Genomic DNA, 27,382 nt, shown 5'->3' with positions numbered 1-27,382 from the left:
CTCCATCAGAAGTCCCCCGCCTTCCTTGTGAATAGGTCCTGGTCACTTTCGTGTTACAGAGTTTGCCAAAAGAATTTCTAAATGGTAGTTACCGGTTGTTTCCATGGGACTGTCCTGCTGTTCCAAGCAGCTTCTATACATGTGTATATAATATACATGTATATGTATAGTACTATTACTCTCTCCAACCGTATTCCACAGCTTATATTTTTCATCTCCCCCACCCCTCTTTCATTCCAGCACGTCACGTCATCTTAAAGAAATGTCATACAGTGACATCAATGTCACAGATGTCATAAAAGACATAAAAATGTCATTCGTAATGGAAATAATGAAAATCCCTTCCACGAGCTACTTCCACTCAAACCCACCACTAGAAGCTCCCACCAATGGTGTTTCACGTCGTGACTGGGCAGAGCAAAAATCAGGGAAAGGGTTAATAAAACCAGTTCACAGGAAGAGTGGCGGTAGGACATTTCTCCGGCTCCTCTTCCACCAGGATGGAGGCCGACAGACGGAGCTCTCTCGGGAGCACGTCGACATGAAGCGTGGCCGGAGCGTCCTCCAGGCAGCTCACAGATGCCCTGGACCGTCCGTCCTTTCTGACTGGCTCCCTGGAGTGAGGCCCTCTGCCAGGCCTTGGGCCCGCGCCTGGGAGGCCCGTCCTACCCGTCCCTCTCTGGGGGCTGTCCTATGGTCGCCGCTTCCACTTCTGAATTTTCTGAAGTTTTTAACTCGGGCTCTCTCTCCTGTAGTCTGACATCGGCTCTTTAACAAAGTCAAGGCCATCCCTTCCCCACTAGCCGTCAGCCTAGGAAAGCCCAGCTCTTTGATCTTCATAAGGGGAGACACGTGTGGGCTCCCACACACTTGACTTTCCAGGAGCCCAGGCCAGGCGGCCACTTACGGCCCCCGGCCATTAGTCTGTTTGAGCCCCTCCCAGAGGGACCTTGAGGGCCTCCCCTACCACTGGAGCCCTTCTAAACCATCACCCAGCTCCAGCTCTCAAGGGCTGCTTCCAACAAACGTCCTCGTGCTTCTCCCGGCCTCTCCTCCCACCGAAGGGCTTTGAGCCTTCCATGCCGCTGAGAGGTATCGAGGGGACGGACACAGGCCAGCATGCTTTGGGAAATGTCACTGTGCAGATTGAATCTCAATCCAAAACAGGGCTAATCTGCTTACAAGATAGCTTAACAACAGCCCACCCTGACCTACTGGGGGGGGGGGACCCTTCTAAAAAGTACTGAAAGCATGACCAATGTGGAAATGTGGCTAGAACTGATGGTAAACACATTGGATTCCTTGCTTCTAGAGAAGGGATTCAGGGGAAGGGAGGGAAAAAATCTGGAATACAAGGTTTCAGAAGCGTGAATGCTGAAAACTGTCTTTGCATATAGTTTGAGAATAAAAAGCTATTATTTAAATAAAAAATAAAAACAAAAGTACCAGACAGTCTATAGCAGAGCTTTCTTTGCCTTTTAGGGGTCTTGGACTCCCGTGGCATCTGATAAAACCCGGGAAGCTCTTCTCAGTGTTTTTAAATAATAAAATATATAGGATTGTAAAGGAATCCAAGTAGACTGAATTCGTTATTGAAATAATAGAAGCAAACTGAAAAATAATAAAAGGAATCCAAGTAGATTGAAATGCAATTACCAAAATAGTAAAAAAAAAAAAAAAAAAAAGGAATCCAAGTAAACTGAAATAACTATTAAAATAATAAAAAGTAAATAGAAGGGGCAGCTAGGGGGCGCAGTGGCTAGAGCACCAGCCTTGAATTCAGGAGGACCCGAGTTCAAATCTGGCCTCAGACACTTAACACTTCCTAGCTGTGTGACCCTGGGCAAGTCACTTAACCCCAGCCTCAGGGGGGAAAAAAAAGTAAATAGAAATAGAAAAATAGGAAGGAATCTTAAGTAGAGTGAAATATAGTTATTGAACTAGAAAATAGTAAAAAGGAATCCAAGTAGACTGAAATAGTTATTGAAATAGTAAAAAGTCAATAGAAATAGAAAAATAATAAAAAGAAATAGTCAAAAGGAATCCAGGTAGACTGAAATACTTGTCCAAAAATCCATTTAAAAAATCAATAGAAATAGAAAATTGGTTAAAAGGAATCCAAGGAGACTGAAATAGTTCTCAAAATAGTAAAAAATCAATAGAAAAATAGTAACAAAAGGAATTCAACTAGACAAATAAGTTATTGAAATAGTAAAAAGAATAGAAAAATCGTCAAAAGGACTCCAAGGAGACTGAATCGTTATGGAAGTAGTGAAAACAAAGTGGGTGAAGCTCTGGGAAGGCCTCGGTGCTTCTGGGAGGCTGAGGAGGCCCTGCTACCCCAGCCCCATTCTCCTAAGCCTCCCCTCCCCAGGCACCCCTTGGCCCAGGGGACACTGGGCCCGGCTGAGCGGTCTCAGGACTTCCCGGAGGGCAGGAGTAACTGGGCCTCTTGTCCCTCCCCAGGCGCTGCGGCGGCGACCGGGATTCTCCAAGATCTTACACATCAAGGTGGAAGGCGGCTGCTAACCCCGGGCCGGGGGGCCCGTGGGCACCCCTCCCCCACCTCCCCACCCAGAGGCCTCCAGCAGGCAACATCCTCGGACACCCACCTAAGGGACACAGGTTTGGACTCGCCTCGGGGGCCAGCTGGCGGACGCTGGTCCCAGGCGGGAGCTCCATCTGAACTCTGGGCCGGCCCTCGGAACACCATCTGCCGGGAGTCAATGGCTTGGGGAGGGGGGCTCTTTCCCTCGAGACCCAGAGCGGGTGCCCCCCTGCCTAAGCCTGCACCCCACCAGCCACTGCCTTCCCCCCCAAGGGCTCTGGGCCTGAAGCTACCATCTCCTGGGCCCCTGATGAGAACCCCAGGGCCGCAGCCCCCCAGGACAGGGAGCTCCAGTCACCAGCAGAGGCCGGCCTGACGCCCCGACCCTGTCCTGCTCCTTCCTTCAGGGGCTCTTGCAATAAACCCCAACTGTCTCCCTCCGAGCCCCAGCCCAGGGCCACCTCCTGCAGCTGATCTGTCCAGCCGGGCCCGGGCCCCCTTTCCTGCTCCCATCCTGGCAGGTGGAGAGCCCACACCAACGTCAGCCCCGGGGCATCCTGGGAGCGTCCCGCAGGAGACTCTGGGTGGGCTGGGCCTGCCTGGGCCCAAGGGGGGGACAGAAGGGGAGGGGTGCCCTGGGCCCCCTGCCAGGTGAGGCTGGGGATTGCCGGGCAGAGATGACAGAGTTAGTATTTATTTCTGTAAGAGACGATGCAGAGATTTTAAAGCAGAGTTATATAATGTGCATGTTTCTGAGCTCTCCACTCTAGACCCCGGCCCTGCCCTTGACCTTGACCCTGACCCAAGGCCCCAGACACATACAAACCCCTCCCGGGAAGCCCCGGGGTCTTCAGGTAGGAGAGCCCGGGCAGGAAGCTGCTGAGACCCCCCTCCCCCAACCCCTGTGCACCCTGGGGAGGGGGGACGCATGAATCCGCTTTGGTACATATTGGGATATGGCCCAGGGAGAGGCAGAGGGGGCCCTGGAGGAGCTCAGCCTGGGGCTGGACTTCCCCCCCTCCCCCCAGAAGCCACACCCGGGCCCTGGGGGACAATGTGGCCCCGATCCAGGCTTGGGAGAAGCTCATTGGACCCTCCGCACTGTCTGTCTTCTGTCCCGTTTCTCGTTTCTGTCCTTTGTCTCTCTCCATCTCTGTCTCTCTCCATCTCTGTCTCTGTCTCTGTCTCTGTCTCTCTCCCCCCTCTCTCTCTCTCTCTCTCTCCTCTCTATGTCTCCCGCCCTCCCATGTCCATCCCCATTTCCGCCCCTCTGCTGGGGAGAGGTCAGACCGCAGGCGCACGTGTTCCTCAGAGCAGTAGGAAAAAATCCAGAGTCAAAAGACCTGGGTTTGGGCCCCATTTACCATCGCTGTGACCTCATACGGTCTCTTCCATCTCTCTGGGTCTCGGTTTCCCCACTTGTGAAGGGGCTAGGAGCGAATGGCACGTCCCTCCCAGCTTCAGGAAGCAAGTTTCTGATTCCCACTGTGCCCTCGGGCTCGGGGGGTCAAGGGGAGGGTCCCAGCAAGCTTCTGGGCGTGCCCAGGACCCTGACCTCAGAAGCCCCCAGCGGCCTCCTGGCCTCCGTCTGTCCCCACTTTTTGGCCGCCCCCTCAATTTAAAGAGCGCTGACAGTGCTGGTCTTGCTGCGGGCCTCCTCGTGGTCCTTCCTCTGCCTCAGTTTCCCTGCTCCCCTCTCCCTCCATCTGTCCGTGTCACCGCCCTCCACCCTGTCCCCTCTCCTGGAGTCGGGGCTAGGGGACTGTTCCCTCACCATCCCTGGCCTGCTTTGCCCCTTTCCCCCAGCCCAGCAGCTCCTCCCTGGCTCCTCCCATCGCCCCAACCCCTTCCCCAGGGGAGAAAGCACAAGGCTCCCGAATCCCCTCCCCCATGCCTGGGGGCCCCCACTCCTCTGGCCGGCCTCTAGAACCGCCCCCCCCCCAGATGGCAGCAGGAGCTCCTGGCAGCTGGTTGGGAGTTGGAGACTCTGGGCCCAGGGGGACCTTGCAAAGCTCCTGACTCAGTTTCTTCATCTGTGAAACAAAGAAAGCTGGGCCTGGGGGGCGCCGGGGCCCTTCCAACTTCCCTCCAGGTCCCAGGAAAAGCACAAGGGGAAGGGCCTCTCCGGCTCCTCCCCACAGACGCGCTCCTCCCCACAGACCCTCCCACAGGCTCCGCCAGAGACCGCCCTCCTGCCTTTGGGGGGGAGCAGTGGGGGTGTGAGTATGTGTGTGTGTGCGCGCGCATGCGTGCGTGTCTGTGCCTGCTCGCAGTGCGGGATGGGCCCAATCCTCACCCCCGTGGGGTTCCCAGCCCCCCCCATAGAGCCCCTTACTACCTATGTAGCCCGCAGCCCCCGCCCTGGAGAACGCAGGGTCCCTCTCTCAGGCCTTGGGCCCAAGGCCCCGGCGCCCCCTCCCCCCTCACTGCCCGGGGGCACAGACCTTGGCTGCCAGGCTGGGGGAGGGGAAGAGCAGCTTCCCTACCAACCCAGGCCGGGGTTTTTTCGCCTTTGACAATCAAGAGTTGGTTTAGGATGGGCCCGGGGAGCCCCCCCCTCCCCTCCCGCAGCGAACCCCGTCCTGTTCCCATCCCCCTCAGGGGCCGGCCCCACGAGTCCCTGACCGCACTTGGTCAGCAGTCCCTCCCCCAGGCCAGATCGCCACTCCTCGCAGGTCTCAGGGCGTCGGCCTGAAGCACTTTATTTCGGCCCCCCCCCAGCTACCTTCCCAGAGGCGAGGGGCCTCCTAGGATACCAAGAGCCACGGGGCCTCTGGGCTCATCTCCAGGGCAGAAGCGAGCCAGGCAGGGGAAGCAGGGTGGGCCCCGGGGCCGCCTGCGTCAGTTCGGTTGAATTCAGCAAAACAATCAAGTCCCACCCATCTCCCCAAGTTCTGAGCCCCCCACCTTTTGGGGCTCCCCCAGTGAGCTTAATGGACTCAAGGAGTTGGGGGTGGCAAAGACATTGTACCCAGAGTGAGGGCCCCCCCAGTCATCCTTCCCCATCACCCCAGGAGGGGTCCCGAGCAGCCGCCCTGCCTCAGCCAGGGCCCCCACCCATTTATCTACTGTCTGGAGCCTGTATATATTATTTATTACAAATGAACTTATTGGTCCTCGGCCCCTCCCCCAGGCAAGTGGGGAGGGGGACCCCAGGGAAGCCAGCTCCTGGGCCAGAGGGAAAGCTTCATGCAAACCCTCCCCCTCCTCCTGGTCTCCTTCACTAGGGGTCCCCTCCAACTAGGGCCTCTGACAATCAGGCCAGGTCTGGTCTCCCCAGTCCCGCAGCTTGACCTGTGGGGGGCTCTTTGGGGCAGGAGGCCCCTCCCCGATTGCCCATTGGGGCCCCCTTTCCCCCATCATTGCTCCTTCCAACAGGGGAGTGTCCTTTCCAAAGAAGGACAGCACAGCACCCCCTCCCCCCAGGCTGGAGCCACAACACCAAAGGTTCCCTCCCCCACACCAGGCAGGATGGGGGCCTTTGGGGTCTCCCTTGTGCTCCACCCCTCCCCCACCCCAGGGCCCCACTCCCACATCACCCATAGGTGCACTTTGGTGTCGTTGCTTCGTACCCTTCGCCGAATGTATTCCGAGCGTGTCCGTATCTCTGAGGGTCTGGGGGCGGCCCGGGGCCTGGGCGCCCAATAAAGATTCTGAAAACTGACTGTGGCTCCCTGGGCTCCAGGGGGAGGAGGGGCCCTTCCCACTGAGGTGGGGGGTAGGGTCACAAGCATCTGGGGAGTACATAGACATCAGATAAATGCTGGAGAGCCAAAGGCACTAGGTGCATCTGCAAGGTGGGAAGAGGCGCAAGATCCTTTCAGCTGTGCCCCCATCCCAGCCCCCTTAGTGGAAGCAGAAGGGGCCAAGGGCTCTGCTCCGGGTGTGGGGGGTACACATTAGCTGCCCCACCCCCATGTTGGCCCACTAATTTTACCAGTAAAATAGGCCAACTTCTGCCAGGCCTGAATTGGGGGGGGGGGGGCGGGGGGTGCTGAGTCCAGGGGATTTCTGGTTTGGGCTCCAAGGGTGGCTGGAGTGGCCAGCCAGGGGGGGGGAAGGGGCAGGCCCACAGGGCACTAGGCCCAAAGAATCCAACAATCACCCAGGCCTAGAGTTTTATTTAAATAACTTCCAGAACAGAGCCGGGCCCTATGTCCCCCGGGCCCTCAACACCCACTAAGCATGCCCGCCCTGCAGACAGCGGGGGGCAGAAGGGCCTTCAGTGCATGTGGGGTCGGCCCCGGCCCCGGCCCCGGCCCATGGGCGGCCCGTCCACTGTGGAGCGCGGGTTCTTGATGGTCTCGTCCACAGACACAATGAGGCAAGCGGCCTCGGAAGCGGCTGTCAGGGCGTTGATGCGGACCATGGCCGGCTCCCACACGAAGGCCTCGAAGTTGTCTGCGATGTCCTCGTTGTTGATGTCCACACCGTACCACAGGCCGCCCTGCGACAGACAGGACAGCGACGTCACCCCCGGCTCGGGAAGGACAAGCCCCCCAGGAGCGCCCAGACCCCAGAGGACTTCTGTCAGCTGGGACAGACGTTCCCGCGGCCATCGAGGAGAGGCCCGGCCTGGCCCGGCCTGGCCAAGGTCATGGAGCACCACTCTGGCCCGGTCAGGCCCCAGCCCTTCCCCATGGATGGCTCTGAGGCAGTCAGGGAGGGAACGCCCGGAGGCCCTGCCTGGGCACCCACCTGTGCATGCTTGGCCCGGAGCTTGTTGAGGATGTTGGTGGCGTCAAAGCCAGCATTGTCACACAGCTGTCGGGGGATGATCTCCAGGGCCTTGGCGTAGGCCCCGATCAGCAGCTGCTGCTTGCCTGGGATGGTCCTTGAGTAGTCGCGCAAGTATTTGGAGAGCTCCATCTCGATGGCCCCGCCTCCTGCCACCACTGAATCGTTCTGCCGAGAGACCAGAGCCCGCAGTGGGCCAGGATGCCCACAGAAGCTGCCAGGCTGGAGCCTCCACGAGCAGGACGGCCACAGAACTCAGGACCCCACCACCACCCAACCTAGACAGAAGCACGGGGCCCGCCCCTTCAGCGTCCCCTCAGGAGCAGCTGCCATCCCCCTCAACCACGCACCTTGATGGCTCTGCGGACGATCATGATGGCGTCATGGAGGGAACGCTCCGTCTCTTCCATAAACTGCTCGGCACCTCCTCGAAGGATGATCGTGCAGGTTTTGGCCTTGGGGCAGCCGGTGAAGAAGTTATACCTGGCGGGGGAGAGGGCCCGAGATGAGCCCCGGTAATTCTCCTCCAGCCCATCCAGGCCTCCCAGCAGCAGGGCTGGGCCAGGACCTCCTGCTCCCAGGCCTCTCTGCCCCCAGGCCCCAAAGGCTCCCTGCTGACCAGACATGCACACCTGGGTACCACAGACCTCCCAAAGGTTCTGTCATGGCAGCCAGCAGCCCCGTGCCCAATGAACCCCGTGCCTACTCTGTGCCCTGCACCTTGCCTTGGCATTGTCCCTCAAGTCCCCCCTCCTCCCCACCTCTGCCGACTGGAGCAGCCGAGTGAGCAGCGCTTTCCACACCCAACTCCTGGCAGAGTAGCCCGAGCCCCTCTGGGAGACACGCTCACCTCTCGCCTCCGATCTGTGTCTCCTCAAAGAGCTGGCAGCTGCCCAGCACTTCTGGGGTCAGGGCATTGACACTGGTCTGGATGGAGCCCCCGCAGGCCTGGGGAGGAGAAGAAGCAAACCTCACCACAGGGGCAAGACCACCCACTTGCCTGTGCCTCATCCACCCCATGCCCACCAGACCCCCACACTTGAGACCAAAAGAGGGCAGGCAGCAGGGAGCATGCTGGGGGGGTTGGGAGATCCACCCTCAGACTCGGTGGGCACAAGGGGAACAAGGTGAGCCTGGGCTCCATTCCAGCAGCACTCGGGGAGCCCAGACTTACCATCATGGTCCTCCGCAGATCCTCCTCTGGGACACGGCCAGCACAAAACATGTCCCGGTCAGCAAAATACTGAGTGGCCACGTCCCCGATGGGAAGCTTGGACAAGACGACTTTGGCCCCGGAGCTGTAAATCTTCTCTAACTTGTCGTATAAGATGTTCCACTCCGCGTCCACAATGGCTTGGTAGTCCTGCCCCAGGTAAGAGCAGAGATCAGAATGGAGAAGGGCGGATCTACCAGCATCAGCTGCAGGGAAGGCCCAGGTCTTCTCCTCATCCTTCCCCTCAGAGAGTGGTCTCTGCCCACGGGTGGGAGAGCATGGGGGCCACGAGACAGGCCTGCGTCCCCCTGTGGGGGCGGGCCAGCAGGGCCAGAGTCCTCGGGACCCACCTCCACTGTGTGCACGCGCACTTCGGCGTTGTCCTTCTCAGCCTTCAGCTCCAGCTCCACATTCAGCAAGGCGATGGTGGGGTTGGTGTACTTCTTGGGCTGCATCTCAAACCCAGCGTAAGAGAAGGTTTTCTTGAAAGCAACACCAGCCACCAACTGGGACTCCTGGGGACAAGTTTACCGGGTTAGGCCAGTGGCGATTTGTGCCCTCGTGGGGATCGGGCTGGGCGAGAGAAGCCGGAGGGCAGATGCTCTCAAGACCAGACGCACCACCCTAAATAACACTGTGGGGGGGAGGGGGAATCCCTCTCTGTCCCTATGGGACAGCGCATTCCATGACCCAAATGGGCAGGAAGCTCCTCCTGACACCACGCACAAATGTGAGTCTGCAATGTCTCCATACTGCCCCAACAAGGACCCCATGGCTCTTCATCTGAACCCGTCGGCTTCTCAATGTCCTTCCCAAAACACCCCACACGGCAGATGTAGCCTGAGCAGCTACAGCCTACCTGACTAAGATTACCAGGCCCCCGCTAAGGGGACCCACACTGGCTGTCAGCACGCCAGGGTCTCAGGCTGGCCTTGACAGTCACACCTGATTTTTTTTTTCCCCTGAGGCTGGGGTTAAGTGACTTGCCCAGGGTCACACAGCTAGGAAGTGTTAAGTGTCTGAGACCAAATTTGAACTCGGGTCCTCCTGAATTCAAGGCTGGTGCTCTATCCACTGCGCCACCTAGCTGCCCCCACACCTGATCTTTCTGCTTGAAGTGTAAGACATCTTTAATTAGGAAAACATCAATGACCTGACTTCTCTTTTAAAATTTACTTTATAAAATGTTATTTCATTAATTTATCCATGTTTCCATGAAAAGTCTCTCATTATAATTTTATTTGAAATTTTTTTTTCATTTTGAAACAAAATCCATCGGCTGCTGAAGTTTTCCCAAATAAGCATTTCTCTCTTTAAGATGAACAAAAAATAAAATCTCTTTTCCACCTGAACCGCTGCCTTGGGCCCAGAAGCACATCTGACTTGGGGTATTGCTGGTAGGTCTCCCCATCCGCACCCCGCTCTCACTGGGCACCCACTCTTTTCAGAGCTACAACTCCTATTCCACAGCCACTGAGCAAATCAATGGAAAGTTCCCAGTTTTACTTCCTTTAACAAACCCCCTGGAGCACCTGAGAAGACCAAGCAAAGCCTGTTATCAATTCCCTGAGCTCAACATGGGAAAGATGTGGCCAGTCCCCAGGCTGACTCCCTTCCTCAGACTTTCTTGGCCCTCTCAAACCGCTCCGCCACATTTTTTGGGCTATTTTCTCTACACACGAAGGACGGTGCTGAAGGACTTAAAGAGCTCAGGCTGGAGCCAAGCAGCCAGCAATCCTCTCCCCGGCCACTCGGCGCCCACGAGGAGAGCCCCCTGGCAAGGACACAAGGAGACTCCTCTGCCATCTGCGGGTCATAAATGAGGGGTCACAGGACATCCCCTACAAAGTCTCTCCAGGAGGCAGAAACAGCTTTTCCTCCCCTCACAAGCTACTAATGTCCTTCTCTGATGAAAGGGATCTCACCTGCAGGTGACCTCTGGTGGCTCGCCACCCCCCCCCAAACCCCCTTCATAGAAGCCTCCGGCTGTCTGGGTCCAAGGACTCCAGCACTGTCATTTCAAGTTCATGATGAGTCAGGTGATGTGACATGGCAAACGCCTCCAAAGACGGAGCCAACAACAGCACAGCCATTAGAAATCAGAGTCCCCTCGGTTTCCCTTGGCCCTGCAGCTCTCAAGTGGGCTGAGTCCGGTTAGAAATGATCCAGAATTCCCTGTTCCCTAAAACCAACCCTGGCATCATGGCCAAGGTACCTGTTAGGACACTGTATCAAAACACACCTAATAGTCAGCAATATTTTCAAAGGTGACCAAGTAAGAGAGCCCTAATGACACTGCTCAGGAAGGAGGCTTTCCAGGGGCCAGGCCGCAGGCCCTGGGAGGCTGGGGACAGCAGCAGCACTCACCTCCAGGGCACCGCCCTGAACCTTCTTGATGCCAATCATCTTGAGCTGCAGCAGATCATCGAGCATCATAACAGCGTCCACCACCATGATGGCAAAGGCAGCCTTCTGCTGGGAAATCAGCTTGGAGCTCAACGCAGTCATGGCACACTTCTCAAGCAGCCTCCTCTGCTCCCTGGCACACACAGGCAGTCAGTGCCTTGTCTCCGGGGCCATCTTCCCTCGGAGGCCCTGCCCCTCCTCCCTGCCAACCCCTTCCACTTTTACACATATTACCAGAGACAGATGGTGCCTGTGGGCCCCAGAGTCCCCAGGATGCCCATTAACTAAAGCCCATGTATTGGCACTTGGCTCGGGCCGGCCTTCCTCCTAGGGTAACAAAGGAACTGAAAAGCCTCAGGGCCACGAGCTGCTTACAACATGTTTCTGCATCTGACCCGCAGGAGTCTGGGACTTCAGGCACCAAGGAAACTTACTCTTTGTCTTCATTCTTTACAGTCACAGCAATCTCCTTGATCTTGTTAACTGCCTGCCAAGAAGGAAAAAAGCCGTGTCCGAAATTTGGAGCTGTAGGAGGCCCCAGTACCCCAAGGGTCAGAGGTGTGAGTGTGGCCCTGCCCCTTTCACTATGCTGGAGGTCAGGTGGAGGAGGCCAAAGGCTGACACCCGGCTGGGAACTTCCCGGGATGGGCAGTGGTAGGCTCTGAATCTACTTCAAAGAATGTGTCCTTTGACATGTTTCATGAAGCCCTTTAATTTACCCTCACAATCTTGTCTCGGCTCCAGAAGGGAGTTGACAGGCTTGCCCCAGGCCCTGCACGGAGTTCAGGTCTATGTCACAATCTCCTGGCTCCCCACCTCATGTCCCACCTTTCTATCAACCATAGCAGTCCCAGTCTCTGGGGTGGGGGAGACATGGCCCGGGCGTTACCTACCAACTGTGTGGCCGTGCGGAAAGCCCGAATGATGATCTGGGGGTGCAAGCCTTCCTCTACATAGGATTTCACTTGCTTCAGGAATTCTGCTGCTAACAATGTCACGGAGGTGGTCCCATCGCCAACCTGCAGTCAAAAAATGGGTTAATTCCAAAAGCTCACGGGGCCACCTGCTCCTACCAGGGTCCCAGAACAAAGGCTCGAGTAGCTTAACCCCAAGTGTGGAAGGACCCTGGAGACCATATGGTCCAAGTTCCTCATATGATCCAGAGAGGAGAGCGACTTGTACAGAGTCACAGGAAGTAGATGGCCCAGGCAGGATTTACCAGAATCCTGGTACAGGCATCACTAATCAGTTGTTTACAAACACTGCCTTTTAAAAGAAACAATTAGCAGGCACCAAGCAGCTAAACTACAGGCAGGGGGAAGACAGGCCCAAGATGGGTCCTTCCTTCATCAGCTCAGTGCTAGGTACACAGTAGGTATTTAATAACTGCCTGTCCATTGATGGATTCATCCAGGATTAGATTGGGGGGGGGGGGGAAGTTACTGCCCTCCTGGCCCACCCTCAATCCCCACCTCAGCATCCTGAGACTTGGCGATGTCCACAAGCGTCTTGGCAGCAGGATGAACAACATCAAGGAGCTTCAAGATGGTAGCACCGTCATTGGAAATTGTTGCTTTTCCTGTAAGGAATGCCCATAGATCTCAGCCATTTTCTTTCACTATGTTCAGGCCACACAGACAACCTGGGTTCTCCTTTGTTAGGTTCTTACTAAATGCTAATGAGATAATGAGATATTGGGTTCTTACTAAGTGCTAAGTCGGTACTTAACAATTCTCTAGTTCTGGTCTTCCCCAGGAATTCAAAGGGGTTGAACTCCTAGTAAAGCAACCAACTCCGAGATTCCTTGTCCAGGAGAACTGCCAGGTCCAGCGGCAGACTCAGGAAGGCCTCTATTTGTCAATCACAGGCTCCTGATTGAGAAGGACTGAAGCCTTCCTGCCCTTTCCACATAGCTTCCCGTAGAGTGCGAACACTAATGGAGCCTTGGTTATGAGCTCTTCCTTACTCCCCCAACATAATCACCTCCACACTGGCCATGCCAGCACCATCTCTCTAAACCTTTCCTACAGCAACTTCTCTCTGCCTCTTGTAATGCAGAGAGTAATACTACCAAGCAAGGAAGGACCACGCCCTAAGCTCCACACAGGCTTCCCGGAGAGGAGCCGGACTATTATCCCCAGTACAGGCCACAGTGGAGAGGACCAGAGGGTCTGGGCTCAAATCCTACCTCTAACCCTTACTAGCTGTAAAACCCCAGGCAAATAACTTCACCCATCTGCCTGTTTCCTCCTCTGAAAATGGTCATTAACATCCTTTCCAGCTCTAAATCTGTACTGGTCCAGGGCCCAGAGAAGGTGCCTCCAAAAAACCACAGCCCTGGCCTCCAAGTGTACAAGGAGCCAGCCAGCACAGCAGCTGCAGAGCAGAGGATCCCAAGAAAGCTCTCCCTTCCCCTGGATCAGGGTGGCCATACGTGTGCCCTGGGGTGCCCCCACCCAATGGGCCACAAACAGCTACCACTGTCGGGCAGCATGGCCCTGAAAAGACACACAGCAGAGCTGAGGCCCACTTTACCCTTCCCACCTGAAGTACGGGACCCAATCATGAGTCATGAAGTCCTAGGTTCAAATTCTACCTCAGCCACATAATTAGCTATGTGACAAATCACTAACCTTCTCAGCCTTAGCTTCCTCACCTATAAAATGAGAAGGTTGGGCTTGACGGTCTCTAAGGTCCCTTTATTAAACACTTACTATGTACCATGTAATACCCTAAGAAATGGGAACATAAAAAAGCGAAGTTCTCTACCCAAGGGAATTCCCACTCTAATGGGAGAGACACAACATGTAAACAACAAATACAAGATACAGAACGGATGGAAAGTCGTCAAATACTTGGGAAATATGCTGGACAGCTGAAACTGACCAGATGGGGCCCAGGTGAAACTGAGCAGAGCTGCTGCTGGGGTGAAACTGACCAGACGGGGCCCAGGTGAAAAGTGACCAACTGGGTACCATACTGGCTCTGGAGGGATGTGAGAGAATGAGGAGTCCAGGATGACTCCAAGGGAATTGAGGGAGCAGAGGGGCCACCAAAAGGAAGGTGTGAGGGGGAATGGAAGGGAGGGAAAAGATCAGGAGGTCAGTTTTGGACAGGAGGAGTTGAAGTTTCTACTGAACATCCAATTTAAAATGTCTAAAAAGCAGGTGGAAATGCCAGATGGGGGATCAGCACAAAGCTTGGGGCAAGACAGGTAGGCTGGAGAATCATTAGCCAATGAGAGCACCAAGGAAAACTGTACACAGAGACAAAGATGGGCTAGGGCAGAACCTTGAGTGTGACCTGAAGGAATACCCCACAAAGGATTCCAGCTCTGAAAGGAGGATCCTGTGGCCTCTTCAAACCAGTGAAGGTCTGGCAAGCAGCAGAAGGCCCTTCCCAAATTCCTGCTGCCTCTGCCCTCTGCCATTAACCGAGCAGGCTTCCCTCTTTCCCCTATACCAGCCCTGCTCATTCCTGCCCACCCTTCAACTTGATTTAGAGACCTTCCCTGCTGTTTTCCTCCAACTGAAACACTGCCTTTCTTTGCAGGCCAGCTTAGGCCCCACCTTCTCCAAGAAGTTTTCCCAGATTCTCTCCCCAACACCCACTTTCTGTGAAGATCCCTCACACCTCATCTGTCTGTGCCCCCATATCGGTGCACTGTCTGACTAGTAATATTTCCTCTGTACAGGGCTGTTCCTCCAAAAGCAGCCTGATGAAATGATCTCTGTCTGCCCCTGAGAATGTAGGTCCCTGATGGCTCCCACTTACCTCCACAAGCCAAGAAAGGAGCACAGCCCAGACTTACCTCTGCCATCGACGATGAGCTTGTCCATCCCTCGGGGCCCCAGCGTGGTTCGGACAGCCTCTGCAATCACCTGGCAGGCGCTGATATTGCTGACAAGCTGAGGGATCCCTTGGGAGCTGTCCGTCCCCTCCTTCAGGAGAATAACTGGTGTGGGCTGGAAGGGAGAGAACAAGTCAGGGCTAATTTCCAGCCATTCATTTCAATATATGTAAGCGTACTCAGCCAAAACAACAAATGCAATGACTAGACTTATGATAATGGTTGCTTTTCTTGCCTTCCCAATGGGTGAGGAAGGGAGAGAATTTAGAACTGAAATTTTAAGCTGAATTTTAATCATTTTTAAAAAGACTTAATACAACCCTTCACCTCTCCATCCCTTCCCCCAGTTAAAGGAATCCAATTCCAGGCAGCCAAAACTGCCTTCAGGAAGAATCAGGCCATTCAAAATGGGATGAAGTGGAAAGAAGGATGCTCTGTCCCTTCAGGTCCCTGGAGTGAACAGTCACTTGTCTGGGCATCACAGCTCAATCAGAGGAGCAGATGGGGCCCTAGTGGGAGCTTTCAGTGCCAAGTGCTTCAGGTGTGATGTTTAGACAGCATGGCCTCGACAAGGCCAAAGAATGGTAACCAGTTGGCAGCGGCCGGGTGGGGGTGGGAGATGGCAAACATCGACCCACTTCTAGCTCAGTGCCTTTGCTCAAACCTTCTCAGATTTGGGGCCACGGCAAGCTGACACCATAAAGCTCCCCCTAGTAAGAAGCTCTTAATTGCTGGCTAAACCCATTCTACATTTCCTACAGATGAGAATAACCAAGAAGTCCCCAAAGACCAAATCACAGTAATACCCCAACACTGGGGATGTCAAGGCTTTCCCCAAAGGCACTTGTGTTTCATTAGCAAAACAAGGCCTCCCTGTGACTTAAAGCAGCAAGAGACCTGAGATATTCACTTAACAAGTATTCATTAAACAGTGCTTTCTACATGAGGAGAGGCAATGCAGCCTTAAAGGCACAAGATTCAAATCCTGCCCGACACATGCAGACCACAGGACTCCTGAGTCCCTTCACCCTCAGTGTTCCAAGCAACTCTGAACAGAAAAAGAAAAAGCTGCCTTGACGAGGGAAAGTCATCATCCAGGATGACCCAATACCACTGAAATCAGGAGTAATGTCCTCAATCACCATGTGCCAGGCAGCAGAGATACTAGGTTATAGGAATAATTCCTTCTGATGTCCTAACAAAAAAAAAAAAGAGCCTTGTTTTACCCCATTAAGAGCAGGCCCAGAAAAGGCTTGAGCCCAGGTTCTCAAGCTCAAGTCTTGAAGACAGCTTTCTCTACTGCCCTTTGCTGTTGTTTTCTGGCTTGTGACTGGTCACTGACACCATGAACTCCATGGTGCCTCAAACAGAGCAAGCACCAAATCAATGCTCATGGTGACATCCTGTCCAGCTCCATAGTCAGCAACGATCTTAGCTTCTGTCACATCTCCTAGTGATCCCAAGTCAAACCCCCAGAGCGCAACCTTTGGCTACCAGCAAAAGCTGCCCCTACAACTGGTTCTGGCCTGGGTCTGGCAGAGCCACAGGGAAAGGCCAGAAATCCCAGCCTTCTCCCTCCCCTCCGCAATCGCCTCGGTCAGCAGCAAAGAATGGGTCAAAGCCAAGTTGAGCAAAGATGGTCAATAGTGAATCAGCCAATGGAGAAGGTAGGGATGGAGAATAACATCTCTTCTGGCTAAAGCTGCCAGTTCCTCAGGATCTCCTTGGCCGCCACACCCTGGAAGAAATAGGGGAGTCTTGGGAGATGGAAGCAGAGACAGGCCAAGAGGGAAGACAACATCCACAGGGCCTTCTAGACACTGTCCAGATGTGGCCATCAAAGAGGAAGAAGAGGAGGAGAGAAAGACCAGTGTAACTCTCCTTCAGCCAGTTCCTGGGCTGGAGCTCATGGCCTATGGCACTTAGTTCTTTCTCCTAGAGAATCCCTGCAATCAGAAGAACAGGGCTCTCCAGCCAAGAGCAGACCTTAAACAAATCAGAAAATCACACTCTTGAGTTAGAAAAACTGCCAGGGGCATGTGGTTCAATGCACCCTGGACCAGTAATTCCCTCTTCATCCCATCGAGAAGGGTGGCCTGAAAGTCTTCTATCTCATGTCTTAGTACATTTGGCATCAAATCTGCCTCCATCCCGGGCTAAACATCCCTTTCAATCACGGCCTCCAGATCAGTGTCCTGATCACAATGTGGGGCTCAGAACCGGTCCCACTGGTGCCCAAGGTGGACTGGCAAAGGCCTGCTTAACATTGCTTTCCTTCGTATCAAGATCAGGCAGGAGTTTCCACCACCTGGAGAATGAGGGGGGCTGTCTTTTTAATAACCTAAAATGTCAATGCCTTCCACCCAAGTCACTGTTTCAGTGATAACGGAGAAAATCCACGATGACAAAGAGCTAAGCTGAATTTCCTATCCTTTCAATGAATTGGTATTTTATTGATCACAACATTCAACCCATTTTTAAAAGCCCGGCATATATTTGTTAGACATGATTCGGTCTGTAAATGGAGGGTAGGTTTGCTGCGTACCTGGATCTGGCCCAGATCTGTGGGGGTGGCTACAAACACAGAGCCCTTGACATTCTACGCTCTCACGGCCCCCTACCCTCCCACTGTGATTCTGTGGCATGTACAAACCAAGAACCTGGGGCTTCTTACCCAATCATCAGGACAGAAAAATCCAACTATTAAGCATACTCAGGCGGCTGAGGGTTTGAGGTGCTTAAGATCTAAAACAAACAGCCCAGACAAGGTAAAAACATCCACGCCAAGTGTGCCATTGAAGCAAAGGGGGTAGTGAAGCCAGGAAACGCAGGCAGGGCACTTTCCCTCATCCCGAGTAGTTCTGTAAAACCAGTACCTACGTGAGAATGCCATTTAACAATGCTGCATAATTCTAATGGTCAGCCCCAGCTAAGTCTGAGAAAGGCACCCTCCCTCCCTTCCCTGATAGGGCTGGGGCAGAGGACGCAGAGCACTAGCTCCAAGGAATGATGGAGCACGTGCAGATGGATGTGGCTTTGCTGAATTACTTTTTTCTTTCTTTTTACATCTATTACAAGAAATGGCTCAGTGGGAAAGGAAGAAGAAAATACTTGAAACCAAATGGGCAGAAATACAAATGTGACCAATAAAAATAGGGTAACTTTTTAAAGTGTCTTGTTGGTTTCTATTTCTCCTGAACTTTTCCTCTTAATCTTGCTGGAAAAAAAACCCAACCAACCAACCATGTGGGGCAAGTGGGTATTATGCTCATTGATGGAGAAGACTGAGGCACAGAGATTAAGTGACTTTGCCAAGATCACCCCTCCAATAGTCAAAGAAGCACCTTCATATTTCATTTCATGTCAATACACAAAGGTTACTTTGGACAGGAGGGTGTGGGAAGACCACAAGTGACCAGAAGGAAAAGGGGAGAGGAGGCGTCAGACTGGGAGCTTTAGTGAAAGAGCTGAGCGCGAAAGGAAGGTCAGGGTCTCGAATGATGAGATTCTTCATACAATCTACTAGCGTTCTTGCCACCTCAGATGGCAAGTCCTCCACTGGGTGACTCCAGATGCGCCTGGGATCTACTTTGCCATCACCAAAGCCTTTGTATTTCAAGAGGCGGCTGGGTGCTTCCATACTGGCCAGAATGTGTATTCATAGGAGGGAGCACCACAGGTTTATGAGGGCTATCGGAGGGTGGGATTCCCAGCCTCCACTCAACCCCTAACTCAGTTTCTCTACCTGTAAAATGGGGACATCCCCCTGGAGTAGTTGTGATAGGAGACAGTATCTGTACAGTCCCTTCCAACATGCAGGCTCCGGGAGGACTGTATTTTCCTAGCAGGCAGCATGAAATAGGAGCTGGGGGAGGAGGGGAGATGAGGAATGAGAGCTGGATCTGAAGACTTGGGAATCATCTCCAGAGAGATAAATAAATCAAAGTGAGAAGAAACAGGGAGAAAGGCGAGATCTGGAAGGCAGACTCTGTTCAGAGGCCAGGAAACGGATGATGAACCAAAAAGGAGGCTTAGGAGGCCCAAAGGAGGAAGCCGAGGGAGAGAGCGAGGGAGGGTATTTGAGAGAGGAGAGAAAGAGAGAAAAGGGCGGAGACCAGGGAACTGAAGAGAGCCAGAAGGATCGAAGTGGGGCTCGCGTCAAAACCCATCACCTTTATTCTGGAAAATCAGATTTGGCCCGGGCATGAACGGCGGGTTCAACATTAGGAAAACAGCGAGAAGACTCTACCACAAGCAGCAACCCAAAGGGTGGAGAACAAGGACTGTTCGAAGGAACGAATGAATCAGGCCGCGGGCTCCCGCTGGGCAGGGGCCATTTTACGCCTCTTTTGGCACCGCCGGGGCAAAGCGCACCCGGGATCTGGCCCCCAGTGGGCACTGTGTAAATTCTGATTACAAGGATGAGGCGGCCCATTGGAACCTCGGCACCGATCGGGTCCAGCCTATTCCTATTGGGGGAGAATTCCCACGAGCAGCCTGAGAGGCCAGTGTTCCTCGGGCCTGGGTTCGAATGCACTGAACTAGCAGGGGTGAGGTGGGGCAGGCGCCTTCGCCTCCCTCCCGGGGCCTCAGTTTCCTCTGGGAGCTCTACAGCTTCCCTCAGGTCGAGCACAATTAGCTCTTTAATGACCCTCGTGGAGCCCACGCCGCTGATCCGCCCGGACTACATCTCCCAGCATTCCCCGCGCGCGGGGCTCGGCGGCTCCTCCGAGGTTGGACCCCGAGGCATGCCGGGAACCCGAGTCCCGCGCCGGTCCCGGGGTTCGCTCCGCCCCCGCCGGGCCTGCCCTACCCTCAGCACCGGTACCGCGCGGCCGCCCTACGCCCGCCCCACGCCGCCCGGCCCGGCCCCGGCCCGGCTCGAGAGGCTGCGCCAGGCCCCAGGCCGCGAGTGGGCCCTGAGCGCGACTGTGGCGCCAGCGGCAGCCCCAGCCCCGCTCCAACGGCCCCGAAGGTCGCCGTGGGGCGCGCCGGGGTTCTCGGAGGCGAGGCTCGGGCACTCGCCAGGTTCCCCGAGGCGGATGGCGATGGATGGAGCCGGCGACCACTCACCATCATCTTGGACTGCGAATCGGGAACCCTCCGGTGGCCCGCTCCTCTACCCACTCTGGAAGCCTCCAGCGGCCCACAATGCCTCGCGCGCGCGCTCGGCCCAGAACCTTCGGCGCAGAGCCGTTAGACGCTCTGAGGCGAGGGGCGGGGCAGTCATGGAGTCCTCGAGGGAGGGAGAGAAGGGCTCGCCGGGGCTCCGGGCGTGCGCCCCCCTCAGCTAGGGAGGGAGAGTGTCCTCAAACAAACCGCGAGCGCTGGGAATCTGTTTCCTAAACGAAATGTGCAAAAAGAGACTCCATTTTTGGACGGAGCCTTTCTTGGGAGTTTGTTTTGTTTGACCGCACTTATTTGTTACAAGGGTTTCGTATTTCTTTTCTGTGAGGAGTGGTGAGAAGGGAAAAAAATTAATGAAAACCGAAGAGGAAAAACTTCCATAAACAAATCAGTCATTGATCATTCATCAAATGCATATGCCAAGCACCGGGCCAGGCGCTGGGGATGCAAAAAGAAGCAAACGACAGTCCCCATCCTCAGTCTAATGGAGAAAACAAGAGGAAAACGTGCAAACAAGGGGAAATAAGAATTTTAAAAGGGAGGGCTAGGATGAGAGAGTGGGGAAAGTTGAAACAAATTTAAAAACGTGGCTTGTTGAGCTGCAGCAGGAGTTATGCAACTCACAAAGGGCTGGTTCAGGGGACTAAAGAGTGAGCGCTGCCTCCGGGTGTAACGAGTATGTGACATGGGGAAAGCCAGCTCCCTTTTCTGAGCCTCAGAAGGAAGAGCTTTCAGGGTTATTGAAAATTTTGAAAAGGTTTTGAAACTCTTAAGCATTAAATAAAGATGAGCCATCATTTACATAGAAAAGCAAAAAGGTTCTCTTGAAAAAATAAAATATTATCTTAACATTGTCCAAATTGACATCGCTACCCCTATTTCTACCTCCTCCCAGAGGACCATCCCTTATAATAAAGAATAACTAATTTTTAAGGAAAAAGAGGGAGAAAAGAAAAAGCTGTCAACAAAACTGGTCAAAAAAGAAACAATATACAAGGTTTCATCCCCATAGATTTACCTTACAGATATCTTCCTTCTCCTTCGGAACCTTGCTTGTTCTTTGTTATTTTGTAGTATTCACTTTCCATTCTTTCACTGTTATTGCCCTTCCCCTCTACATTGTAGCCATTCTATGTATTGTTTCCTTGGCTCTGCTAGATTCACTCTACATCACTTCCAGTTAAGTCTTCCCATGTTTCTCTGTATTCCCATATCCATCATTTCTTGCAGCATAATATTCTATTATATTCTATATAATAGAATATTTGTGTACCAAAACTTGTTAAAAGTTATCATTATTCTTGTTCTGAACCTGGGTCATCATTTTTTTTTTTTTTTGCTACTTTTATAATTCTTATTCCAATATAATTGGTTTCCTTTGTGGTCTTAGGTGTTTTATTTTCACATTTAAAAATGTGATTCTGAGAAGAGGTCCGCAAACTTCACCAAATTACCTGAAGGGTTCAGGAACCAAAAAAAGATTAGGAACCTCTGATCTGAACCTAATGTAGCTGAATTCCTTATTTTTAAAGATGAAACTAAGACTAAAAAAGGCTAAAGTAATCTACCCAATAATACAAGATATAGTGGATGTCAGGGGGGTGGGGGGGGAAATTAGCCTATGCTGCTTAACTCCAAAGCTGGCACCGCTCCCACACGATGTCCTGCATGTTTTAGACAGAATTGCCTTTATTGCCTTAATCTCGAGGGATCCGGTTTGGAGCTGTACCTCTGGAACAAGCCAACTGTGGGGCCCTGGACGAGTCAGGTCATCTTCCAAAGACTTAATTTCTTCATCTGTGAAATGGTCATCATGAGGTTCAAATGAGATAATTATGGAAATGTTTTGCAATCTTTAAAGTGGTACATAAAAATATGAAGTGGTTAAAAATGTTGATTAGTCTCAGGAGTGATTGCTGTGGTGATTAACCAAGGCTAACCCTGTAAGTCCAAACCCTTCTCAATACCCTAATCAATACATGAACCAAGCCAGAAAGCACTGACATTCTGCTTCCCACCAGGGCCTGAGCGAGGCCATGGGAAAACAGTGTCTGCCCACTAGGAGATCGCCTTCTGAAGGAGAAGGGAACCTGTACATAGTTAGATTTGTACATAACAAATATAAAACAGAGAAATGGGAGATTACCAAGGGAGGGAAGGCGCTGTCTTCTGGGGGTGGGGAAGGAGGTACTCAATCTGAGTTCTGAGGAGGCCAGGAAAACCAAGAGGCAGATGAGAGACAGACAGACAGACAGAGACAGAGAGAGACAGAGACAGAGAGAGACAGAGACAGACAGAGAGACAGAGACAGACAGAGAGACAGAGACAGACAGACAGACAGACAGAGACAGAGAGAGACAGAGACAGAGACAGACAGAGAGACAGAGACATTCAGACAGAGACAGAGAGAGACAGAGACAGACAGAGAGACAGAGACAGACAGACAGACAGAGACAGAGAGAGACAGAGACAGACAGAGAGACAGAGACAGAGAGAGACAGACAGAGACAGAGAGAGACAGAGACAGACAGAGACAGAGGGAGACAGAGACAGAGAGACAGAGACAGACAGAGACAGAGACAGACAGACAGACAGAGACAGACAGACAGACAGAGACAGACAGAGACAGAGACAGACAGAGAGACAGAGACAGACAGAGACAGAGACAGACAGAGAGACAGAGACATTCAGACAGAGACAGAGAGAGACAGAGACAGACAGAGAGCGCATGCGCGTGCCCATTCCAAGCAAGAGAAGTCAGCAAGGTGGACTAGATGAGATGCCGGTTCCCTAGTTCCCACATACTCAGGATGCTGTAATGATGTCATTGTGCGCCGGTACATAAGGGCTAGGAAGGACCGGGAGGGGGATATTCTCTCTTTGACCCTCCCGGTGGCTCTTCGGCCTCCTCCGCTAGGAGCAAGGGCTCGGCCGTCCGAGGTCCCCCAGAGCTGCCCGGACTTCCCACCAGGCGCCTCCACTCCGCCTCCTCCCACTTTCCTCTTAGCCGCGGGAAATCTAAGCTCCCCACCCACCAATCCTGCTCTCGGCAAAGTTGCCCAAGGTCTCTAAGCTGCCAAACCCCGCGGCCTTTCTTCGTTCTCAGGCCGATTTCTCTCTCGGCCCCCGGGGCTTTGACTCCTTCGGGCTGGTCCTGCTAGAGGGGCAGAGGCGGGAGGGGGAGGGGAGGCGGGTCCCGGAGCACGTGGCTCGCAGGCCAGTCCGTGGCCGGGAAGAGACGGCTCGGCTCGGACCTCCTCTCCGGGCTTTGCAAGTGCTCCGGGTGCCCTCTCTTCAGCGAGCGGGCCGAGCGGAGCAGCTGTCGGGGGCGCCTCCCTCTGTACGGGCTCTCTGGCGTCACTCGGCCAGACAGGCCGGAATATTGCAGAGAACACCTCGGAAGGAGGGTTGCAGCCAACAGCATTAGAAAAAACACCCCAAGCCTTCAGGGATACCCCTAGAACCCTAAGGTGAAGATGCAGCCACCCCCTGGGGACCAACTTGTCAGTGGAATGGGAGCTGGGGGTGGACTCTCAGTTTTCCCGTCTGTACAATGGCTGCGTAACGGACGCGGGCAAGGAGAAAGGAGGTAGTGCACGTGCACGTAGTCAACAACTCGCACTCTAGGCTTTCAGTCCTCCGAAACTCGTTGACCTAAGGAGGAACCGCTCGTGTGACTCCCCGCCCCTCGGTAGACAGCTCGATGCTAGAGGAGTCTTAAAGTGCAGAAGAAATGCAGTTCTCGGAGCTAGGCCCCAAGATCTCTCCGCGGACTCTTGGCTCGATTTCCTGTTTCCCCTTTATTCGGGATGAGTTGGTAATTCCGAGAAAGTTGAAGAGGCGGGGGGCGGAGCCAGTATGCGACTTAGGCCCAATCAGATCTTAGCTCCGCTCCCCTTCCCCAATGGCTCCGGGCAGCGGCCCGGGGCGGCTCCGAAAGCACCAAGTATTGACTGCGATTTCCACCAATACCTTCTCACCCACGCTCCTCCTTTCCATCAATGAGCGTAGGGTGTAATAGATCGGTGAAAGAAGGCGGGGGCGGGAGGCGGGGGTTAGAGGATAGCGAAAGGGATTAGCTCCAATCAGTCCTAGGCGCCTTCTTCACTAGCCAATGAAGTAAAGGAGGTGGGAGGAGGCGGTCTATCGGCGGGCGCATCTCCCAATTAGATCTCGGCCACGACTCTCCAATGAGAGTGGGCAGCGGGGGCTGGGGGCGGGCCGAGAGGAGCAGCTGTCAAGGGGCGCGCGGTCCGGAGCAGGAGGCAGCGGCGGCGGCGGCAGCCCCGGGAGTGAGTGTCCCTCGGCCGGCCCGAGATGGTCCGGGGCGTCGTGGGCTGGGGCTGCTTATGGCTGTGGTGCTCCGCGTGCGTGCTGACCCACGGTGAGCCGGGACGGGCGGGGACGGGCGCCAGACGCGCCAAACGGGTGGGGGCGGGGGATAGACTGACCTCTGACCCCATAGGAGACCCGGGACTCCCGAGCGACGCGGGGCCGGGGCGCAGTTTCCCCGTCTGTCACGTGCCAGGTCGCGGGAGGAGAGGTCAGCCCTCCTTCTGTGGCTGACTGCCGAGAATGCCTGGGACGGGTCCCGGGATCCGGCTGGGGCGCTTGCCCCTGTGACCTTGGACCATCTCATCTCAGGCCCCCACGGGAGGAAGGGCCGGACTCGAGGGCCTCCGCGGCCCTTGGCAGCTCTCCCACCGGTGACCCTATAAGGTCGCCTGCCGTGTCCGAGCCCGTCTCCCTCCCTGGCCAGTGGCGGGACTCGGAAGCCCCTTCTAGCTGCCCGCCTCCCACGCCGCAAAGTTGCCTCGGTTCCCTCTCTGTAGAACGAGTGGGAAATGCAGCCCCTGACCCTCGGTGACCCGGGGCTGAGTGGGAGACGGTGCGTGCTGTTGGAGGGGCTCCCTTCCCTTCCGGGTGGGGGCCTTCCCGACCTTTGGGGGTTCCCCGCGGGTGGGGGGAGCGCTCGGAGCCGGGTCTCCTTGGCGGAGGGAGGTGCTGCTATGAGAGTTGTCTGGGCCGAGTGGACGCAGGTCAGAGGACGGAGGTCGGGTGGAGGCCGGGCCCCTCCACCACCCCCTCGTCTGCTCCGCTCCTCCCCGGGACAGAGGGAGGACCCCGATTCTGGCCCTGCGGGTTCGGCGGAGACTCCAATGGGAGGGATCCGCATCCTCTCCTGCTCACCGGACAGAAGAGGAAGCTGAGGCACAGGGCGCCCGGTGCCAAGCTCAGCCTCTGGGGACTGTCGGCCCGCCTCTGCCTCCTCTGCCAGGCCGGTTCCCCTAGGAGGCCGGGCCGCCCTCGGCTCCAGGGTCCCTCCCACGTTCTCTGGGGCAGGCTCCCAGCCTTCCTTTTGTCTGCCCTCCCCGGCTGGGCCACCCGACCCGTCTGGGCGACACCGATCCCCGAATGTTTATCTTGGCAAGGTCCAAATGCTTCCTCTTCTGGAAAATGAGGCGGGGTCGGAGCAGCTTTGGTTCTGGCGCCCCCCGGATCCGGGCCCAGCTCTGGCCCTCCTGAGGTGCCCACAGGAATGTGGAGACGCCAGGGGACCCGGCCCTCAAACCCTCGTGTGGCCCATGGCGCAGGCCCAAGGGCGGGCTGGGACGTCTGGCTCTTCTCCCCCACAGGGGGCAGACTCTCCTAGTTGGCACCAGGGGCCGGGCAGCAGCACCTCAGCCCAGGGCCAGGAGTCCCGCTTCTGGGCCGAGTGCCCCATCCCGCCTCCGAGCAGGTTCCCACAGGAACGCGAGATGCCACGCGAGCAGAAACCTCTTCCGCCCACAGATCCCCAGATCCTGTCCTAGGCTTAGGGCTCGCGGCTGGCCGCTCCCCCAGGCCCCCACCTCTCTGCCTCTCCCTAGGTTTGCGCATCCATGAGTATCTGTACTTCCAAGTGCTGAGCCCAGGGGACATTCGCTACATCTTCACTGTCACGCCTGCCAAGGATTTTGGGGGCGTCTTCGTAAGTGCAGGCCTAAGGCAGGGGAGCCCTGCTCCCTCTCCCTTGGGAATTCCAGGATCACCAGTCCCCACCCCAGAGCACGTCCGAGGCTCCCAGGGCCTCGGACCGCCGTAGGCACAGTGGAGGAGGCAGGCTCTTCTCCAAGTTCGCTGTCTTCATGAAAATGGGGGACCAGGTTCTCCCCCCTCTGCTCATGGCTCGCTGTGGGACCCCGGCAGGCCATTTGGCCTCTTTCTGGAGCCATTAAGCCCTGCCCTGGCGCCCCTGCCCCCGCCCTGGGCTGCTTCTGGGGAGCTCCACGGCCCGTTTTCATGTTTTCCAGCACACCAGGTACGAGCAGATCCAGCTCGTCCCAGCTGACCCCCCGGAGGCCTGTGGACCACTCAACAATGGGTTTTTCATCCAGGACCAGATTGCCTTGGTGGAGCGGGGGTGAGGGCCTGGGGGTCAGAGGGCAGGGGGCTGTCAGATGTGGGAGCTCCAGGGGGTTTTATCGGTGGGCTCTGGGTCAACATCCACTTTGAGGTTTCTTCTTGGTGCCCGCTGTCTGGCACCCCAGGCCCCGCTGCTGTTCCTGCTTCCTGATAGGCTCGTCTCTCTGCCAGGGGCTGTTCCTTCCTCTCCAAGACAAGGGTGGTTCAGGAACACGGGGGCCGGGCGGTGATCATCTCCGACAACGTGGCCGACAACGACAGCTTCTACGTGGAGATGATCCAGGACAGCAGCCACCGCACGGCCGACATCCCGGCTCTCTTCCTGCTGGGCAGAGACGGGTGAGGGCCCGGGAGGGGGGCAGGAGCCAGCTGTGACCGGGGAGAGCCAGCCTTCCCCTCCAGGTCTTCTCAAGGGCGGCTCTCTCTCCCTCCTCAGCTACATGATCCGCCGCTCCCTGGAACAGCACGGGCTGCCCTGGGCCATCATCTCCATCCCGGTCAACGTCACCAGCATCCCCACCTTTGAACTGTTGCAGCCGCCGTGGACGTTTTGGTAGAAGAGATGCCACACACCCCCCTCCCTTGGCCTCCAGATTGAGGGAAAGGAGGCACCCGACCCCTGGCCTCTGGTGGAGGCTGGACAGCCCCTGGAGAAGCTGGGATTAGGCTGAGTGAAGGGGGGGGGCTCCCAGCCTCCACCTTGGCTAAGCCATGCACCACCCCCTGCCTCGCCCAAGGCCCCACACCCCTGGGAGACGGTGCCCAGAGATGCCCGGAGCTAGACTAGTCACAGGCTGGGGCACAGGGACCAAGGAGGGGTATGGGGGGCAAGCTCCTTCTCTGGCCCCCTGTGGTGAGCACAATAAAGCCTTGGGAGATTTTTAGCAATGTCCTCAGTTACCTGCCCGTCAGAATCGCCCTCCTGAAGCTGCCAGAGCCGCCAGGGCTCTGATGCTCAAAGAGGGAGAGGGATGTGCCACAGGGCCTGGGCTTGTGCGGTGTCAGCCAGGAGGCTGCAGCGAGTTCCAAAGCCGGGCTCCATGAGCTTGGTTACGAAACAAACCAAACATTTGTTTTTCAATCTGATGTGGAAGCC

General features: G+C 55.3%; 3 protein-coding genes across 3 annotated transcripts in view; 2 read left to right on the top strand and 1 right to left on the bottom strand.

Annotated features, from left to right (window-relative positions):
• Nucleotides 1-6,308, top strand: part of FBXO41 (F-box protein 41) — a 31,112-nt gene extending 24,804 nt beyond the window's left edge. Inside the window, exon 12 of the mRNA XM_074285553.1 lies at nucleotides 2,467-6,308. Within this exon, the coding sequence (XP_074141654.1) occupies nucleotides 2,467-2,529 (63 nt within the window). The 3' untranslated portion in view covers nucleotides 2,530-6,308. The remainder of the gene's footprint in view (nucleotides 1-2,466) is intronic.
• Nucleotides 6,309-6,652: 344 nt separating this feature from the next.
• On the bottom strand, nucleotides 6,653-19,985 carry CCT7 (chaperonin containing TCP1 subunit 7). The gene is made up of 12 exons (XM_074285549.1): nucleotides 19,828-19,985; nucleotides 14,716-14,869; nucleotides 12,377-12,483; nucleotides 11,798-11,923; nucleotides 11,339-11,391; nucleotides 10,866-11,037; nucleotides 8,849-9,013; nucleotides 8,460-8,648; nucleotides 8,136-8,233; nucleotides 7,636-7,768; nucleotides 7,247-7,453; nucleotides 6,653-6,995 (listed from the first exon to the last, which is right to left on the bottom strand). The coding sequence occupies exons 1-12, from the start codon at nucleotides 19,831-19,833 to the stop codon at nucleotides 6,771-6,773; spliced, it is 1,635 nt and encodes a 544-aa protein (XP_074141650.1). The 5' UTR covers nucleotides 19,834-19,985; the 3' UTR covers nucleotides 6,653-6,770.
• A 4,123-nt stretch (nucleotides 19,986-24,108) lies between these two features.
• On the top strand, nucleotides 24,109-27,171 carry PRADC1 (protease associated domain containing 1). The gene is made up of 5 exons (XM_074285552.1): nucleotides 24,109-24,265; nucleotides 25,752-25,852; nucleotides 26,175-26,284; nucleotides 26,458-26,625; nucleotides 26,723-27,171. The coding sequence occupies exons 1-5, from the start codon at nucleotides 24,199-24,201 to the stop codon at nucleotides 26,841-26,843; spliced, it is 567 nt and encodes a 188-aa protein (XP_074141653.1). The 5' UTR covers nucleotides 24,109-24,198; the 3' UTR covers nucleotides 26,844-27,171.
• Nucleotides 27,172-27,382: the final 211 nt, after the last annotated feature.

Source organism: Sminthopsis crassicaudata, chromosome 2 (genome assembly GCF_048593235.1).
Source record: "Sminthopsis crassicaudata isolate SCR6 chromosome 2, ASM4859323v1, whole genome shotgun sequence".
NCBI classification, from domain to species: Eukaryota; Metazoa; Chordata; class Mammalia; order Dasyuromorphia; family Dasyuridae; genus Sminthopsis; species Sminthopsis crassicaudata.
Note: the sequence above shows the minus strand (reverse complement) of the source record. Positions and strands in the feature narration are given on the sequence as shown.